Source organism: Nicotiana tabacum, chromosome 1, assembly GCF_000715075.1.
Source record: "Nicotiana tabacum cultivar K326 chromosome 1, ASM71507v2, whole genome shotgun sequence".
Lineage (NCBI taxonomy): Eukaryota > Viridiplantae > Streptophyta > Magnoliopsida > Solanales > Solanaceae > Nicotiana > Nicotiana tabacum.
In genome coordinates, this window is record NC_134080.1 from 31,341,462 (window position 1) to 31,361,184 (window position 19,723).

Below are 19,723 nucleotides of genomic sequence, written 5' to 3' on the forward strand. Positions count from 1 at the left end.
AAGAACCAGAAGAGAATGAAAATATCAAAACAACAATAGAGGAATTAGAGCATGTCGTGTTATTTGCTCAATGGCCTGATAAAAAAGTCTATGTTGTAGCCAATCTTATCCAAGATATGAGAGGTAAGTTAATTGAATTTTTGAAAAACTAACGTGGATTGCTTTACTTGGTCCCAATCTGACATGACAGGAATACCCCTGGAGGTTATGACCCATAAACTAAATAAAGATCCATCATACCCTCCTGTCAAGTAAAAGAAAAGAAATCAAGGAACTTTCAAGAATCAGGTGATTCAGGAAGAAGCCCGAAAATTGCTAAAAATTGGTTCCATTCGTGAGATAAAATATCCTAACTAGTTAGCTAACACTGTTGTAGTTCCAAAGAAGAATGGTAAGTGGCGGGTTTGTGTAGATTACATAGATCTTAATAAAGCCTGCCCTAAAGATTCTTTTCCACATCCACACATAGGTCAACTGATTGATGCAACTGCAGGTCACGAACTATTAAGTTTTTTAGATGCATATTCAGGTTATAATCAGATTAAAATGGATCCGGGAGATGAAGAAAAAACTTCATTCATAACAGACATGGGGACCAAAACTTCATTCATAACAGACATGGGGACTTGCTGTTATAAAGTAATGCCCTTTGGTTTAAAGAATGCAGGTGCAACGTATCAGAGGTTAGTTACCAAAATGTTTCAAGAGCATTTAGGAAAGACTATGGAGGTATATATAGATGATATGCTTGTTAAAACTCAGTATTCAAAAGATCACATATCACACTTATCTGACACATTTTCAATTTTGCGCAAATTTATTATGAAGTTAAATCCCGAAAAATGTGCATTTGGCGTTGCATCAGGTAAGTTTTTGGGTTTTCTTGTTTCTAATCGTGGTATTAAAGTAAATCCTGCATAGATCAAGACCATTGAGGAAATCCCTAATATACTTTCAAACAAGAAAGAAGTTCAAAGATTAACAGGGAGAATTGCAGCCTTGGGAAGATTCATTTCTAAATCATCAGAGAAGTGTTTTAAATTCTTCTCAGCCCTTAAGAAGCAGGATCATTTCGAATGGAATGAGGAATGTCAACAGGAACTCAGGAATTTGAAAACGTACTTATCAAATCCACCTTTGCTGGCAAAACCAAAGGTTGGAGAAAGACTACTCATTTACCTTGTTGTTTCGGAAGTTGCGGTAAGCGCTGTTTTGGTCCGAGAAGAACAAGGTAAACAATCCCCTATCTACTATATTAGTAAATCTTTGTTAGATACGGAGAAGCGGTATACTCAGTTAGAAAAACTTGCACTTGCATTAATCATGACATCTATAAAGTTAAGACCTTACTTTCAGTGTCATCCTATCGCCGTAGTAACTGCTTACCCTTTACGTAATATATTACATAAGCATGAGCTATCAGGTAGGTTAGCTAAGTGGTAAATAGAGTTAAGTGAATATGAAATCACATACCAACTTAGAACTGCTATAAAATCACAAGTGTTAGCTGATTCCGTGACCGATTTTAGCCAAGAGATGCAATTAGAAGCACAAAAAGAATTACAGGTATTCAATGAAGTGTCAATTTTGTCATAGCATTAATGGTGACAAAAATTCTCTTTTAATGAAATCCACTTCCCAAATATTCAACTGATGAATAAACGGAAAGTGGGGGACTATCTGTATTGGAAAAAATTGTATTTAAATATAAAGGTGACGTGTCGAAACACGTAGACTGGTCAAATGGTCAAAGAATTACAACTAGCCAAGAGGCACGAGTTGCAACAGATACGAGCAAATAGCAGAGGAAGAGGCACGGACAGGAATACAAATAATCCAGCACTCGTACCTATCTAAGTCATTTATGTCCGAGAATCAAAAGGAATGAATCTGACAATAGAAAAGAGTGCAGATACGTCATTTAATAGGCATTAAATGTGGAATACGTTAGAGAATTTGTATTGAATATAATGATTATGTAACATAACATTAAATGTCTTTAATTATTCATAATAGCCTCATTATGATTTGGGCAAAACGTATATCTCCAAGATATCTATAAAAGGGAGACATCTGATCAATTGTGGGCACACAAAATACTATTGATATAAACTTTGGTTTACTTGTTTTTCTCTTGATTACTCTCTTGCTACCTAAATTACTTCCTTTTATACACTCTTTTGATTATCAGTAACCCGTGTTCTTTTAAATTTTAGCTTTGACTAAAATTTCATTTTTTGATTAAACAGTTAACTCCTTCATTTTACTTTCCCTATTGCCTGCGGGTTACACTCTTATCAATATTTTCGTCCTCATTGATATGAGCTATCGCATCTTTGAGAATTTGTATCATGATATTCTTGACTTGTTGTTTAGTTTATAGTTAAACTAGCTAAAACATCCCTCATGTAATATTTGTCATTCATTAATAAACCTTTCATATACATATGCTCTATTTCTACCCACCCCAATCCTCTAGGTTTCATGTACTTCAATTCGTTGAGTGTTTAGAAACAAGTTATTTCAGGATTATTATAATACAATGATTAGTACCTTATTAATATTGCAAGGATTGTATGAAGATATTGTAGACATGTGATTTTTGATCCTCCCCAAGATTTTATATATTTTAGCAAGTAAATATTTAATTTAGGTCTAATATTGCTATTTCAACTAATTTTGACTCTTTTACTTTATTTTATTACAAGAAAATAAAAATTACAAAAATATTTTATTTTATGTAACTTTCATAAAGTAAAAAAACAAAAACAAAAATAGTAACTTATTTTTATCTTTATATAATCTTGAAAAATACAAAAAATATATAATAGTTTCATGTTTTAATATAGTTTAGTTTAATTAATTAGAATTTGTTTTTGCATCATGTAGTATAATTATCTTATATTAAAGGAATTTAGCTATGGTTTTGAATAATAATTTTGGAGTCTTCTTAGCCCAAAATTGAGACACAAAAAGACATGGTCCAACCCAATTACCATTAGCCCATTCTTCCCAACCCATTAGCCCATTTAAGTGCAAGATTTAATCTTATCCATCTATTTCCTTCTAATCCAATGGCCATCATCCCTTCCCACTTCCATATAAAATACCCAATTATAGAAACTCTACCCTAAGTTTTTCAATTCTTAGACCTAGACAACAACAAAAAACGCCACAGCTGGACGGCAAGAACAAAAAGAAATCTCAAGCAATACATTTTCGAACAGAACATTAATATTTCTCTTGAAATCATCACTTGAATTTGCTTCAATACCTAACAAATTCCTCAAATTTCTCCTTGATTTCGAACTCATCAGAACAATCACAACACCTCCACTCCTCTTCGCCTCATTCCAAAAACGAATTCGTTAGTCTAGATTACCGACGTCGGAGAGTATTCGCTACTGCAGCTTCGTTCTTTTGGAAATTTGAGATAAAATAAGGCTTCAAAGAAAGGTTCTGTTCATGGCTTTTAAAATTTTAGCTCCTTTTCTGATTTTTGCTTGTGAAACCATGGAATCCGATGGAATTTGAGTGAGGTCGTTTTGGTTTCGGCTTTTCGGCATCGATGCGAGTTCCCGTCTGCGGTTTGTCATATTTTTGAATTCAAAGCAGTGAAACAATCAATTTTCGGCTAATGTTAAGGTCCATATCTCCCACTATTGCTCTGTTAAGATATTGTTTGTGAGTATATGATCTTTCTTATTTAGCTTCATGAAGATTGCATTCTCTCTGTTAATCGTTAGGTCTCATTAGCCTTTTTGTTAAATTTGTTTCTTACCTGTTTAATGGACGAGAAGGTTGAAAGAAATGTGATCCTTGGCCACATAGTGGATGCTTGAATTTTGGAATACAATAATCATGTCTACAAATTAAGATTGGAAAACGGAATTTGTAATAATGCTTTGAGTTGTAAATATTTTTCAATAACCTTATAATGAATCTGGTAGTAATCAAATTCACTTTTCTTCTACAAATATCCAGAAACCATGCTTTGCAATAATGTCAAAGTTAGTTTTAGGAAAATCATGATCATCGTGGCTTGCTTTAGGTACGTAGTAAAGTCATCACAACTACGGGTACGGTTCCCGTGGTGTAGTTGTGATACTCAGTTTCAAGTTAGTTTTTTAAATATGAATATCTGTAGTTCACTTAGTTGAATGTTTTTCCTTTAATAATTTGAGGTGTGTCGTACCAAATAAAATCTTGAAATGCGTGGCCCTCACCCTTTTAATTTTAATCCTTAGAAATCGAGGCGTGCCATTTAGTTGAATTTTCCATGGCCCTCGCAAACCTGAAAGTGTGTAGTTGCTTTAGACGCGCTATTTAAAAAGTTATTTTTCTAAACTCGGGTGTGCATTTATGTGACCCAAATCCAAATCCCAACAACGTTAAATAAAATGTATCGTGGACCGCGGGTGCATTTATGTGACGTGGTTCAAGACGTATTTTAAATGACGTTGCAATCTTCCTTAAAAATGATTAAAAGCGGTTAATTAGTTAAAATTGTATCATATGCTAAAACATGTATTAAAATCAATAAATAGTCCAAATAAAATAGTTGAGCGACCGTGCTAAAACCACGGAATCCGGGAATACCTAACACCTTCTCCCGGGTTAACAAAATTCCTTACCCGGATTTCTGGTTCGCGGACTGTAATACAAAGTCAACCTCTTCCTCGACTCGGGATTTGAACTGGTGACTTGGGACACCTTAAATTATCCCAAGTGGCGACTCTGAATTTTTAATAAAATGATTCTGTTTCGATTGTCACTTTAAGATGGAAAAAACTCCCTTATACATCCCTTCCCGGGGGTGTAGGTAAAAAGGAGGTGTGACAGCTCTGGCGACTCTGCTGGGGACCCAAACCCAGAACTTCGGTTCAGGGTTTAAGATTCGAGCTTAGAATAACTGTTATAGTTGGTTTGTTTTATCTGATTTTTACATGTTGAGCCTAATGTGCTAAATGCCACTTTTATCGCTTTGATATTGTTTGGATTGTATATAAATTGCTATGAGACCCCCTCTTCTTTCTAAGTCTTCTAAATCATCTGGGAAGTGTGCACTTCGTGTGACTTATTTTCTGTTAGAGTCTTATCCCAATTTTAGAACGAGGTTCGGACAAGTTTCAAAGTCGGTGAAGCTTCTGTATTCCTGGTACGCTGCCCCCCCCCCCTCGACTCGATCTGTCCGCTCGGGTAAGCCAGGTCTAGAACAATACACCCAGGTTTTTAAACCTAGTATAACACAACCTCATGCCAGATCCCTAGTAGGAACGCTTACTTGCATCACGTGCATTTGACTTTGGGGACCCAACACAGGGGTTGGGTCTGTCTAGGACAGGTGTACCCAAATTAAAAAGACCATCCTGATACATCTTACGTGCTACTTGCGCATCTATTTGTTTCGGCTTGCATGCTGACTGGCTACTAGAATAGGGAAAGAAAATAAAAAAAAATGAAAATCGAAAAAAAAAAAGAGAAAAGAAAAGAGAGTGAGAGGTAGGTATTTGAATTACCCTGAAATTCTGTTGAATTTTTTTTTTAAAAAAAGAAAAGTCATTTCAAAATAAGTCATATTTTCTTTTGTTCCGTCAAAACTGGGCGAACTACGCGGGTCTGATTCTCACCGGATGTGAGATACGTAGGCAAACTCATCGGTTCCGGCCCATAATTTTCAAAATAAATTCAAAAATATTTTCCTTTACTTCCTCTCTAGAAAAGACTTTTTTTTTGAGACACCATTTTTTAAAAAAAAAAAATCCAAAAAATATTTTCATTTACTTTTTTCTTTAGAAAGTCTTTCTTTTAGACCCCATTTTTTAAAAAAAAAATAAATACAAATTTATTTTCTTCCAATCTCTCTCAAATCCTAAAATATTTGTTTGCAAATTCAAAATAAAATTCTCTTTTCTTTTGTAGTATTTCTTTCATAAATGCAAAGTAAAATTCCAAAAAATATTTCCTTTCTTCTTTAGAAGTTTTTCTTTCGAAATTTTTAGAAAAAAAGAAAAGAAAAAGAAGTTAAAATTCAAGAAAATATTTTTTTTCTTTTCTTTAGAAGTCTTTCTTTTCAAAAATCCTTAAAAAAAATTGAAATCCAAAAATATTTTCTTTCTTCTTTGTAAGTATTTCTTTAAAAAACGAATTTCAAAATAAAAAAAAAGAGTTAGTTTATTTCCTTTATTCATGATTTTCCCGAACTACGCAAGATCTGATTCATGTTCCCACATAATACGTAGACAACCCACATCAGGTTCGATCACCATTAAAAAGAAAAAAAATGAAGAAATGAAAAAATATTGATAATAATAAGGACCGACTGAGTCCATTCTAACATGTTTTATTTTGAATTGTGAAGAAAGTTGAGGTGGTCGGTTTGTGATAAGCTGGAAACACAAGATTCAAAGAAAAAAGATAACTGACATCGAAGCTGTTACAAGTGCTCAAGAGACTCAGGGTCAGAGGGTTCAACCAGAGTCTACTGTGTTTGAGAAAAATAGAATACTGAAACAACAAATGACCGAAATGTGTCAAGCATGGGCCAGTGGTCAAGGACAGCCTCGTCATGAGTCACAATTTGCTACACAACAAGAGCAATACCACTCTCCTGAGTACCACTCATACTCATTTGATCTTCCTGCAAACATTAAGAAGCCTTCCCGAAAGCTGGTACAGGAAGAAATGACCCAAAGAGTGAAAAACTTAGAATAACAGTTGAAAAACATGCAAGGGTTGGCAGGTCAAAAGAGTGTTGCCTTCAAAGATCTATGCATGTTCCTCGATGTCCACTTGCCGCCTGGTTTCAAGACTCCCAAATTTGAAAAGTATGATGGACATGGAGACCCCATAGCCCACGTGAAAAGGTATTGCAATCAACTGAGAGGTGCAGGAAGAAACGAAGAATTGCTGATGGCTTATTTTGGTGAAAGCCTTACGGGAGTAGCATCCGAATGGTTTTTGGATCAAGACACATCTCGCTGGTACGTCTGGAATGACATGGCACAGGCCTTTGTCAATCAGTTCCAATACAACATTAACACTGCCCCAGACCGCATTTCCCTTTCAAACCTGAAGAAGAAACCAAGTGAAAGTTTCAGGGAATATGCCATTAAATGGAGAGAGCAAGCAGCTCGAGTTAAGCCACCCATGGATGACCACGAGCTAATCACTATCTTCCTTCAAGCGCAAGAGCCAAATTACTTTCAAAACATGATGTCCGCAGTTGGCAAATCCTTCTCGGAAGCAATCAAAATAGGAGAAATGGTAGAGAATGGTCTTAAGACAGGCAAAATTATAAGTCAAGCAGTTTTTAAAGCCGCAACTCAGGCTGTCCGGGTTGAGTCTGATAATTTTAGCGACACAAATGAGAAGGTTGAAGAAATCATGATGACATTAGGGTCGAGAAGAGGTCCCAGGAGAACATCTAGAAGGTATGAGCAGCCTCCTCAAGTTTTCCATGACTCCCTGAGCAGTATTATCCACCTCAGAACCCTCAATACTCTGTTGCTCCACCTCAGTATGTTGTCTAGCCACCAAAACACCCCAGAAGGCAAGCACGAGCATCACGAAATCTCCAACAGCCTCCACAAAATTTTCAGGTGCCATATAACCCACATCCAAGCCAGAGGTATAAAAGGGAACAAAGGTTGAAAGATAATTTTACACCAATAGGAGAGTCCTATGCAAGCTTATTGAAGAAGTTAAAGCATTATGATATGATTGCACCTATTCCTCCAAATCATGTGGACCCATGTGCGAGAAGCTTTGACCCTTCTAAAAGGTGTGAATACCATTCCAATGCCCAGGGGCACAATGTTGAAAGCTGTCAGGATTTGAAAAGAGAAATAGAAAGGATGATCCAGGAAAACCTAATTGTGATCCAAGGCAGTGGCATCCAGAATATCGCACAGAATCTTTTACCTGCACATGATGATGCACACTTTGTGGGGATGATGTGTGGTGATAGGGAGTATGAGAATCCTCTCGGGAATTTACTAACTAAAGTTAATGATTTTGAAATTGGATAAGGCTCCACTGATTCCGATGAGCAAATTTATGGCTAAATGACAAGCTTAGCAATTGAAAAGTCATTCCCTTCTCACTAGGAAGGAATATTGGTAGTTTGTTTTGATGTTTTTTCTCTTATCTGAGTTATTTCAGGGTTGTGATCCAGATTTTATTTGTTTTATTGAGTCAAACCCTTCTATCCCTCTATTCTGTTTGTGTGAGTCTTGTCTGTCTGTTTTGTTTCCATTTTCATTATTCGGGTTATTTTAAGGTTGTAACTCGTATTTAGGTTGTTTGTCTAGTTGTAAAACCCTTTCATCCTTTACTCAATAAAATACAATTTGTCCTTTTGTGTCATTCTGTTCCTAGTTCTTTTCTCGCTAGTTCTAAGACATGACATGCATGCGGAAATTTTGGCCAGATCTTAGGAACTGATTTAATCTGGAATTCGATAACTAAAAAAATACGTTTGAGGATGAATAAAGAGTTGGAATACTTTGGAACTAAGGTCGAGTAAAATTCACCTTCAAATCATTGTGAAGATCGGGCTTAAGGATGTTTAATCAATTGATGTTTGTTGGAAAGTTTGACACTAAGAGATGAAAAAATGTCTTGTGACCATGGCACACCAAGAAGACAGACATGTTCGTCAATGCTGTGATCGCGAAAAGATACCATGTTTGATGTTCTTGAGGTTGGGAGACCCTTTTTCTGCTACCCAAACACTTTATATCCTTTGCTACCCCTTTGAGCCTGTGTTATTTTCTTTGACTACCCTCTTTTGGAATCAAGTTTAGAGTCAAAAAAAAAAGACAAAGAAAAAAATCCATGTCCCAAGAGTACAAACTGGGGCAATTCTTAGAAAGTTCAAAAAAAAAAGATTTATCAAAGGTCCATGCCCAAAAAAATAGGAGTTGGGGCAACTTGTTTTGAAAACAAAGGAAAAGGAAAGAAAAAAAAAAGAAAAAAGAAAAGAAAGGAAAAAACATCAGAAAGAAAAATGAAAAAAATAGTTAGGTCAGATGTTTGAACTACGTTCGACCTGATTCCTTAAAAAATAAGGATACGTAGGCAGCTTCACGGTTAGGTCCAACCAAATAAGAATTCAGAAAAGAGAAAAAAAATCCAAAAATTCCCTCAATAGCTGAAACTAGGGCAAAGATTTTATTTTATTTTTAAAAGAGTCGATTCCAAAAGATGTAAGTATACAACCCCGTCATCTCTACTCTGTTTTGAGCCTCATGTCGGCTTTTCGTCCAACCCTATCCAAAAACCTTCCAAATAAAGACCTCTCGATATGCCTTCAAGAATGCCAAGAGAAGAATGCAATGAGCAACGGTTGTCACACGACATATAGCATTGTCAAGTTACTCACAAAAAGTGAGAAAAAGAAAAGGAAAAAGAAAAAGAAAAATGAGAGTCTTACTAGTAAAAACCTTCACGGGCACTGTAAGGCGACGGTAAGCAGAGATAAATAAATGAGAGAGACTTATTGGTGAAAACCCCTCGGGCACTACTTGTCGAAAGTGAGTCGTGAAGCTGATGCGAAGAATTGGCATAAACAAGCCCGACTTCAAAGGTCATAAGAATGGTAAAAGGGAAGATTGGATTAGTTTGGTAGATCGGCCATTAAGTCCAAAATGCATGTCATTATCATTAAGGCTAGTTATTGAAAAAGAAAAAAGAAAAAAAAAAGAAGAAAAAAGAATTCTTCCTTCTGTCCTTCCGACAAGGGCATTTCTTGTTAATACTTGTTTCTTTGCATCATTGTGTCCTTCACTCCGAGTTGGTCCTTGTCAAAACAAGCAAGAAAAGATTTCAAAATCTGCTACCAGCTTTTCAATTGCATAAAGCAAATTTGGCCAGCACTAAGTTGTTTCCGTCAATATACCATGAGGATTCATACAAAGGCTTCCCCAAAAAGACTCTTGTCAGCCTACTTGGCGCAAGCAAAGATAGCTGGTGATTCTCTCTGACAGACAAGTTGCTCAAAAGCAGGAAGTCATTCAAGATATCGGAAAATGTCACCTAAGCAAAGATCTCCAATTGGGATAAGGCTGTTTGAGCTGCAAATACAAATGGTACTGGTGTGAAATAATCAGAGTTGGTGCAGAACAAAAGTCTTTTGAGACCGACTCAAGCTGATTGAGCAGAAGCCAAGCTGCCCAAGATTCAAGAAAGACAAGAAGTGAATCCAAATGCAGAAGTTAATGAAAGATGTGAGCTGCTCAAGACAGGGCTGAGGTCATAAGCTCTGCATGTCCCGTCTTGGTTTGAAAAGCTGAAGAAGATTGAACCAACACATGCGGCTAACAAGTATCAAGATTCAGATTAGGGTCCGCATGAAGAATCAACCAAGACTCAAGATCAAGCTTCAGAAAACTCATAGATAGGAATCTTGTAACTCGTAGCTGATAGGCTTAGTTAGTCTTTTTTATTTTTGATTTTGATGTAATAACGGGACCGCGGACCGGAACCTGGGCAGAATGGCACCTTGACTGGCTCTCCACCTCGGCATACTCTATCATCTCACTCACTTCTGAACTACACGTGGCCTGATTCCTTTATAGCCAAGGATATGTAGACAGCTCAGATACCAGGGCTCAGTCACATTCCCTTTTTCCTCTTAGTTTTAGTCTCTCCAAATAAGGGTCGTGTCAAAAAACCTGTCTAGTCGTTCTTTGTCTGAAAACTCTCCGCGTTTTCAGTCAAAGAGGGACAATTGTAGACATGTAATTTTTGACCCTCCCCAAGATTTTATATATTTTAGCATGTAAATATTTAATTTAGGTCTAATATTTTTATTTCAACTAATTTTGACTATTTTACTTTATTTTATTACAAGAAAATAAAAATTACAAAAATATTTTATTTTATGTACCTTTCATAAAGTAAAAAAAATACAAAAATAGTACCTTATTTTTATCTTTATATAATCTTGAAAAATACAAAAAATATATAATAGTTTCATGTTTTAATATAGTTTAGTTTAATTAATTAGAATTTATTTTTGCATCATGTAGTATAGTTATCTTATATTAAAGGAATTTAGCTATGGTTTTGAATAATAATTTTGGAGTCTTCTTAGCCCAAAATTGAGACACAAAAAAGACATGGTCCAACCCAATTACCATTAGCCCATTCTTCCCAACCCATTAGCCCATTTAAGTGCAAGATTTAATCCTAGCCATCTATTTCCTTCTAATCCAATGGCCATCATCCCTTCCCACTTCCATATAAAGTTTTTCAATACCCAATTATAGAAACTCTACCCTAAGTTTTTCAATTCTTAGACCTAGACAACAACAAAAAACGGCAGCAGCTAGACGACAAGAACAAAAAGAAATCTCAAGCAATACCTTTTCGAACAAAACACTAATATTTCTCTTGAAATCATCACTTGAATTTGCTTCAATACCTAACAAATTCCTCAAATTTCTCCTTGATTTCGAACTCATCAGAACAATTACCAACACCTCCACTCCTCTTCGCCTCTTTCCAAAAACGAATTCGCTAGTCAAGATTACCGACGTCGGAGAGTATTCGCTACTGCAGCTTCATTCTTTTGGAAATTTGAGATAAAATACGGCTTCAAAGAAAGGTTTTGTTCATGGCTTTTAAAATTTTAGCTCCTTTTCTGATTTTTGATTGTGAAACCATGGAATCCGATGAAGTTTGAGTGAGGTCGTTTTGGTTTCGGCTTTTCGACACCGATGCGAGTTCCCGTCTGCGGTTTGTCATATTTTTGAATTCAAAGCAGTGAAACAATCAATTTTCGGCTAATGTTAAGGTCCATATCTCCCACTATTGCTCTGTTAAGATATTGTTTGTGAGTATATGATCTTTCTTATTTAGCTTCATGAATATTGCATTCTCTCTGTTAATCGTTAGGTCTCATTAGCCTTTTTGTTAAATTTGTTGCTTACCTGTTTGATGGACGAGAAGGTTGAAAGATATGTGATCCTTGGCCACATAGTGAATGCTTGAATTTTGGAATACAATAATCATGTCTACAAATTAAGATTGGAAAACGGAATTTGTAATAATGCTTTGAGTTGTAAATATTTTTCAATAACCTTATAATGAATCTGGTAGTGATCAAATTCACTTTTCTTCTACAAATATCCAGAAATCATGCTTTGCAATAATGTCAAAATTAGTTTTAGGAAAATCATGATCATCGTAGCTTGCTTTAGGTACGTAGTAAAGTCATCATAACTACGGGTACGGTTCCCGTGGTGTAGTTGTGATACTCAGTTTCAAGTTAGTTTTTCAAATATGAATATCTGTAGTTCACTTAGTTGAATGCTTTTCCTTTAATAATTTGAGGTGTGCCGTACCAAATAAAATCTTGAAATGTGTGGCCCTCACCCTTTTAATTTTAATCCTTAGAAATTGAGGCGTGCCATTTAGTTGAATTTTCCATGGCCCTCGCAAACCTGAAAGTGCGTAGTTGCTTTAGGCGCGCTATTTAAAAAGTTACTTTCCTAAACTCGGGTGTGCATTTATGTGACCCAAATCCAAATCCCAACAACGTTAAATAAAATGTGTCGTGGACCGCGGATGCATTTATGTGACGTGGTTCAAGACGTATTTTAAATGACGTTGCAATCTTCCTTAAAAATGATTAAAAGCGGTTAATTAGTTAAAATTGTATCATAGGCTAAACCATGTATTAAAATCAGTAAATAGGCCAAATATAATAGTTGAGCGACCGTGCTAAAACCACGGAATTCGGGAATGCCTAACACCTTCTCCCGGGTTAACAGAATTCCTTACCCGAATTTCTGGCTCGCGGACTGTAATATAGAGTCAACCTCTTCCTCGACTCGGAATTTGAACCGGCGACTTGGGACACCTTAAATTATCCCAAGTGGCGACTCTGAATTTTTAATAAAATGATCCCGTTTCGATTGTCACTTTAAGATGAAAAAACTCCCTTATACATCCCTTCCCGGGGTGTAGGTAAAAAGGAGGTGTGACAAATATTATATTTTTTCACGGTATTTGATTTTTTGTATTAAAATGAGATATACGGTATATAATCTAAAACATATATTTGGTTTTAAACTGCATACATTCTTACTTTCAAGCGCATAGATAGCCATTATCAGGGATGCTATTTAGAGATCTAGTCAGTACTTATTTTGTCTTGAAATTCTAAACTAAAAATCTTAACTCCGGGACAATTTAGAGCATTTTAAACTGAAAAAGTGATATTCAGGACGCACTGACTAATTCTTAAATAACAGCCCTTTAGTGTGGCTAGCTACTGTCATTCTACTAAAGAAAGGCTTGGGAAGAAGGATAATTTAGTCACTTGGATTGTTTAATCCATGTAGATATAACCCATAAGGAAGAATTTAACCAAATAATAATAATAATAATAATTCATTTACTTTCGACGCGAATTATAAATTTATTTGTAAAAATCTACCAAAATTACAACAAATAATAATAAGATATAAACTCATAACTTTAACAATATAATTGGTTCAATATCAAAAACCTTATAGATTAAACTTATAAAATTTAAATATTGGATCAACCTCCCACTCACATGGAGATGATGTACGCAAATGATCAGGATGACGGGCAGGCGATGGCAAAAAATTGAATAGGTTCGAGATTTTGGCATTTAACTACTAGACATTTTCTAGTGGATTTATGTGGATGAGGTAACTTAATTTGGCCAATACATTGCTTATGAAACGGAAGGATGACAATAAGCTGCTTCACCAAAAAGGATTCAAAGTCAATGTGCACTATCTTTAGGAGTCTTCCGTCAACAAAGGTGTGTCATCTACTTGTAATTACTACCAGTACTATATAACAAGTGGGGTCACTGTGAAATGGCATTAGCTATATTTTCTGCCGCATATAACTCTATGACACGTTTCAACTAGGAAGCTTCCTTGACTAACAACAAATAATATAAGCCACCAATAAATATGTGAGATTTCCAATTGAGATTGCTTCTATCTTTAATGCTTTGAATAACTTATTTTCTTAGTAGTGGGAAAGGAGAGGAAGGGTAGCGGAGTAACGGGTTTAGGATTTGAAATTCAGGTGCATCTCAAATTTCTATATAATAATTACTGTATTCACAATCGAATGTGCTTTAGATTCGGCTAAGAACACGGGAAGGAAAATACCGGTGAAATTTTAATTAATCTTAGTTATAAGGGTTTCTATAACAAAATCAACCTATTAGTCCAGTGTCATGTTTATTTATGATAAATAATTACTCCCTCTGGTCCATAATACATGATTTTGGTTGTTTGCATACAAATTAAAAAATTCACTTTTTAATATTAGTTATCAATGAAATTGATCATATTAACATTTACTAACTATTCACATAAAAACTCCTAACACATACTCCAACATTATTTACTCCAAGGGCAATGTAGGAAAAAATAATTAATTCATTCTTGAAATCTAGAAAAATCATATATTTTGGACCCAGAAAAAAACCAAAAAATCACTTATTGTAGACTGGAGGGAGTAATATATTAGAACCGGTAACTCTGAATTAACGTGTATTAAACTACTAAGCTTCCATGTCAGCTGACTTTTTGGTATACAATTGTGCATGAACCAAGGTATCTAAATGTTAAAAGATGCAATTCCGTGGAACCTGAATATAAATTCTACGAGAAAACAAGGAAAAAGTTGTTGGAGATCAGATCTGTAAAGTGTGTATAATAGAAAGATATACTCCATATATTTAGTTGACTGACCCAAAGTCTACGCCACCAGCGAGAAAAAGATCACACCATGCTTTGCTGTTGAGGATTAGTCTTCTAGCTAATTATTCCACTTAGGACAAACCTCTCTTCTAGATAGAAATAGAAAAATAAGTAAATACTAAGAGTTGCTTTAATGATTGATTAAGATTTAAGAAGACTAACAATGAGCTAATGGAAATTGATTAAAAAATGAACACAGAATTTGAATAGTATTATGATATTACTGTCGATAGTTTATAAGTTAGCAGGGATGAGAGATGCCATTACCAAGCCAACAACATGGTTCATTTTCAACACTCCTTCAATCATTACCCATAGAAACTATCTTCCTTAGAAAAATGTCCAAAACTAAAATAATCCCAGCTCCCCAAATCCTTCTCTGCATTTTCACTTTTGTCCATTTCACCTTCCATGTAAATTCCCAGCCTAGCTCCAATAAAGAAAAAACCATTTTACTTCAACTAAAACAACAATTTTCCACCACTTCTCCCTTCTTCCTCAACCACTGGACTTCATCATCAGACCACTGCACTTGGCCGGAGATCAGCTGCACACATGATAATTCAGTCAGCGCCATTCGTCTCGTTAATCTCAACATTTCCAAACCAATCCCACCATTTATTTGTGACCTCAAAAACCTCACCTTTCTTGATGTTAACTACAACATCATCCCTGGTCCTTTCCCTACTCTTCTTTACAACTGTTCCAATCTTGAATACTTAGACCTTTCTTTTAACTTCATGAACAGCAGCCTTCCTAATGACATCAACCGGCTTTCGCCTAAGCTTCAGTACTTCAACATAACAGCAAACTTCTTTACTGGTGACATTCCTCCAGCAATTGGAGGTCTAAAACAGCTCAAAGAACTTCAGTTTGCTTCAAACGCTTTCCATGGCTCTTTCCCTGCTGAAATTGGCGACTTGACAAATCTTGAATCTCTGAATTTAAATCTCAATAAGTTTGCACCTCAAGAAATACCATCAAGTTTTACCAAGTTGAAGAAACTCAAAAATATCTGGATGAGTGAAATAAATTTGATAGGAGAAATCCCAGAAAGCATTGGCAACATGTTAGCTTTGGAATTTTTGGACTTATCAATAAATGGATTGAGTGGTAGCATCCCTAGCAGTTTGTTTCAGACCAAGAATCTGACCATAGTTTATCTCTATACCAATAGATTGACAGGAGAGATTCCTCAGATTATTGAGTCCTTCAATTTGGAGGTTATTGATTTGTCTGACAACAGCTTAACAGGGAAGATACCAGAAAATTTTGGAGAGCTGACCAAAATGACAGGGTTATCTCTGTTTATGAACCAATTATCAGGGAATTTACCAATAGGCATAGGCAAATTGCCAGTATTGGTAGATGTTAAGCTTTTTGGGAACAGTTTATCTGGTGAAATTCCACCAGATTTTGGTCGGTTTTCGATGCTCAGAGATTTCCAGGTTTTCCAAAATCATTTTACTGGAAAATTACCAGAGGCTCTATGTTATAACAAGGGATTGCTTATGATGCTTGCTTTTAATAACAATCTTACAGGTGAGCTACCAGAATCTCTTGGAAACTGTAATAGTTTGAGGGCCGTTCGAGTTGAAAAAAACAGGCTTACTGGTAAGATTCCTGATGGTTTGTGGACAGCAAAGAATTTGTCAACTTTCTTGTTAAATGATAACTTGTTAATTGGTCAACTTCCAGAAAGAGTGGCATCAAATTTATCTCAGGTTGATATCAGGAATAACCAGTTTTCAGGTGAATTACCAGCTGAAATGGGTACTTGGTACAATTTAAGGGTATTCAGAGCATGCAATAATCTGTTTACTGGTAAAATTCCTGAAGAATTGACTGTTCTTCCAAAGTTAACAGAACTTCTGCTGGATGGTAATAAACTATCCGGGAGTTTTCCGTCGAATATAGTCTCTTGGAATTCTCTTACTACTTTAAAAACCAGCAGAAATCAGATTTCAGGACAAATACCAGCAGCACTTGGCCTTTTGCCAAACCTAATTGACTTGGACTTGTCAAGCAACCTGTTATCAGGTGAAATTCCACCTGAGATAGGTAACTTGAGGCTAGCCTCACTCAACCTTTCTTCCAATCGCCTAACTGGTAGAATCCCCGTTGAGTTAGAGAATGCAGCTTTTGATCGGAGCTTCTTAAGTAACCCTGGTCTTTGTGCAAGTGATCCATCAGTAGGACTTGGCTTTTGCAAGGGGAAAACGGGGAAGTCCGATAAGCTCCCCGTCAAACTTCTTGCTGCTCTTGCAAGTGTAGGTGGAGTAGCAACACTGGTGGCTGCTTTATATAGTTTGTTCGTGTTGAGAAGCTATAGGAAAAGAAAGCAAGAATCGGTTTTGACATGGAAGCTCACCTCATTTCACAAGTTAGACTTCACAGAGGCAGATATTGTACCATATCTTACTGAGAAGAACACAATTGGAAGTGGAGGATCAGGACAAGTCTACCTCGTGCCATTAAACCGTTCACGAAACTGTGTTGCTGTCAAGAAGATTTGGAATAACCAGAAGTTGGATCACAAGCTTGAAAAAGAGTTTCTAGCTGAAGTTCAAATATTAGGCACAGTTCGACACTCCAATATAGTGAAACTATTGTGCTGTATATCCAGTGAAGAGTCAAAGCTTCTTGTCTATGAATACATGGAGAGTAGGAGCTTGGATATATGGCTTCAGCAGAATAAGAGGTTAAGCAATGTTTCTGATTTAGTATTGGAATGGCCTAAGAGGCTGCAAATTGCAATTGGAGCTGCTCGAGGCTTGTGCTACATGCACCACGACTGCTCGCCACCTATTATTCATCGCGATGTGAAATCAAGCAATGTCCTTTTGGATTCTTGTTTCAATGCAAAAATTGCAGATTTTGGCCTCGCCAAAATACTGGCCAAGCCTGGAGATAATACAGTGACAGCAGTGGCTGGCTCTTTTGGATACATCGCTCCAGGTAAAGTAAAACTATCTTACAATATTACAAGTTCCGATATGGTTGGCCTAGAATATGTTTTCATTTCCATATTGCTTTTGCAGAGTATGCACGTACAACTAAGGTGAATGAGAAGATCGATGTATATAGCTTCGGAGTCATCCTTTTGGAACTGGTAACTGGGAAAGAAGCCAATTATGGAGACGAGGACTCGTGCCTTGCAGACTGGGCGTGGCGTCGTATCCAACAAGGATATCCCATAGTCAATGTCTTAGATGAGGCGATAAAGGAGCCACAATACTTGGATGAAATGAGCAATGTGTTTAAGCTCGGGATCTTTTGCACTAGCACATTTCCTTCATCAAGGCCGACCATGAAGCAGGTTCTGCAAATCCTGTTCCAATGTAACAATACGCTGGTATATGGAGAGAAGAAAAATGAAACCGAACGTGATGCTTCACCGCTCCTCAAGAACTCCAGACGGGAGAGGATTGAGGATAATGATGATGTTGGTTTTATATCACTTATATAGGTGGATAGAGAGAGTCAGAGAGAGAGTGATAGGCTTTTAGAATAAGACTCCAAGATAGAACATGTAGCAGTTTAAAGCAGATCTAATATATGAAGTAGTGAAAACTAGATTGTACAAATACAATTTTAGATTTAGAGTTCTGCTACCATGGACTTGTTTTGCTACAGAAACCCCTTTTTTCTGAAATGGTATTTTTCTTTTCCTTCATCAATCAACTGGCGACAACGCATAGCTAACACGAAACAATTTGAAAGGGAGGACAAGGCCATTGTTTTAAGACGCTAATAAGGAAGAAGGAACTACCACATGTCAATAGAATAAATATGAAAAAAAGGAGGAAGGAATTATATAGCTCACTGCTAAGTTCATTAAATCTGCTAGAATCTAACAATAAAGTAGCAAGTAAAAGATTATTCCTATCAATAGTTGCTTTTAAATTTCTACTTTTTAGTCAGAAAAAGGTTTTACACTTTGGAAGAAATAAGATACCTTTAGATGGTGCTTGTCTACCTTCTAAAGGGTGCGCCCATTTTTTGCATTGGACTAAAAGACTTAAAACTCAAACTTCCACTCTTATTTTTCTAATAATTCCTTTCACGCAGCTCCCTCTCACTCTCCACCTTCGGCCTTCCCCTGCGATCTCCACCAGCCTGCCACCTTTTACTGGCCATCCTCAAATTCCACAGCGTTCAGGTAATCTCATCTCGATTCTCTCTCAGCCCCCTCTCCTTCTCTCCCTAAGGTTAGTTTTTTGAAGACTTAAAGATATGATTGATGTCTGTTGTCCTAGTTGATTCAAATTGTTGAAACAGATAGCTAGTGGAATTGTTTAATGGAGTTTTGAACTATAATTCTCAGCTTCTTGGGAGGGCAGAACACTTATCTACATGTGCACACACATCACTCAGTTTGATGCGATAATTTGTCCCACTGAAATTTAGGCCTACTTGCTGAAGTTTGAGTAACCAAAGTCTTATTGAGTATGGCCTGAGCTGAGCTATTTCCACAACTGCTTGTGAGGGATGTGCAAATATGAGGAAGAGACATTTAAACTTTATGGGTTCAGCCTTTAAGGTTTTTACCATTAAACACATTGTATTTTTATAATAATGGATTCCCTATTATTTGTTGCAATTAGTACATTTTTACACGTGAATTTATGTTTCGCATTAAAAATACTGGATTCAGATGAACCCACATCACAACAATCCATCCACCCCTGCATAATACAACTGCAGGTGCCACTGAACCCACGTCACAACAATCCATCTGCCCCTGCATAATACAACTGCAGGTGCCACTGCTACCCATTTTCTAAGGAAGGACAATGCACATTTAATAGAGTATATGAATACAAAAATATAGTTTTCACTCAATAACTGCAACCAAAATCTCGGTAGGCATAGTGCAATGTAACTAACAGAAATGACACAAAGGTCCAGATAAAGTGTAATACCCTCCCTTTCTGATTGACCAGTTCTGTTTCCAGTTG

The 19,723-nt window shown here is 36.3% G+C and overlaps 2 protein-coding genes across 3 annotated transcripts; both read left to right on the plus strand.

Annotated features, from left to right (window-relative positions):
- Window positions 1–3,155: 3,155 nt before the first annotated feature.
- On the plus strand, window positions 3,156–16,355 carry LOC142179444 (uncharacterized). Its single transcript, XM_075249496.1, has 3 exons — window positions 3,156–11,800; window positions 13,598–13,804; window positions 16,305–16,355. Exon 1 carries the CDS (start codon window positions 6,727–6,729, stop codon window positions 7,651–7,653), a length of 927 nt encoding a protein of 308 aa, XP_075105597.1. The 5' UTR covers window positions 3,156–6,726; the 3' UTR covers window positions 7,654–11,800; window positions 13,598–13,804; window positions 16,305–16,355.
- Window positions 13,847–18,395, plus strand: LOC107790221 (uncharacterized). Of its 2 annotated transcripts, XM_016612128.2 has the most exons (3): window positions 13,847–16,376; window positions 16,461–17,720; window positions 17,804–18,395. In XM_016612128.2, exons 1-3 carry the CDS (start codon window positions 15,020–15,022, stop codon window positions 18,229–18,231), a joined length of 3,045 nt encoding a protein of 1,014 aa, XP_016467614.2. In that variant the 5' UTR covers window positions 13,847–15,019; the 3' UTR covers window positions 18,232–18,395. The 2 variants fall into 2 exon arrangements, with proteins under 2 accessions (XP_016467614.2, XP_016467613.2); XM_016612127.2 differs by having other exon boundaries at window positions 13,848–17,720.
- The last annotated feature ends 1,328 nt before the right edge of the window (window positions 18,396–19,723 follow it).

Excerpts from the sequence above, each read along its gene's own strand:
- LOC142179444 (XM_075249496.1), top strand. The coding sequence starts at position 6,727 with ATGCAAGGGTTGGCAGGTCAAAAGAGTGTTGCCTTCAAAGATCTATGC.
- LOC107790221 (XM_016612127.2), top strand. The coding sequence starts at position 15,020 with ATGCCATTACCAAGCCAACAACATGGTTCATTTTCAACACTCCTTCAA. Across the intron at positions 17,721-17,803 it reads TTTTGGATACATCGCTCCAG|AGTATGCACGTACAACTAAG; the intron begins GTAAAGTAAAAC and ends TTGCTTTTGCAG.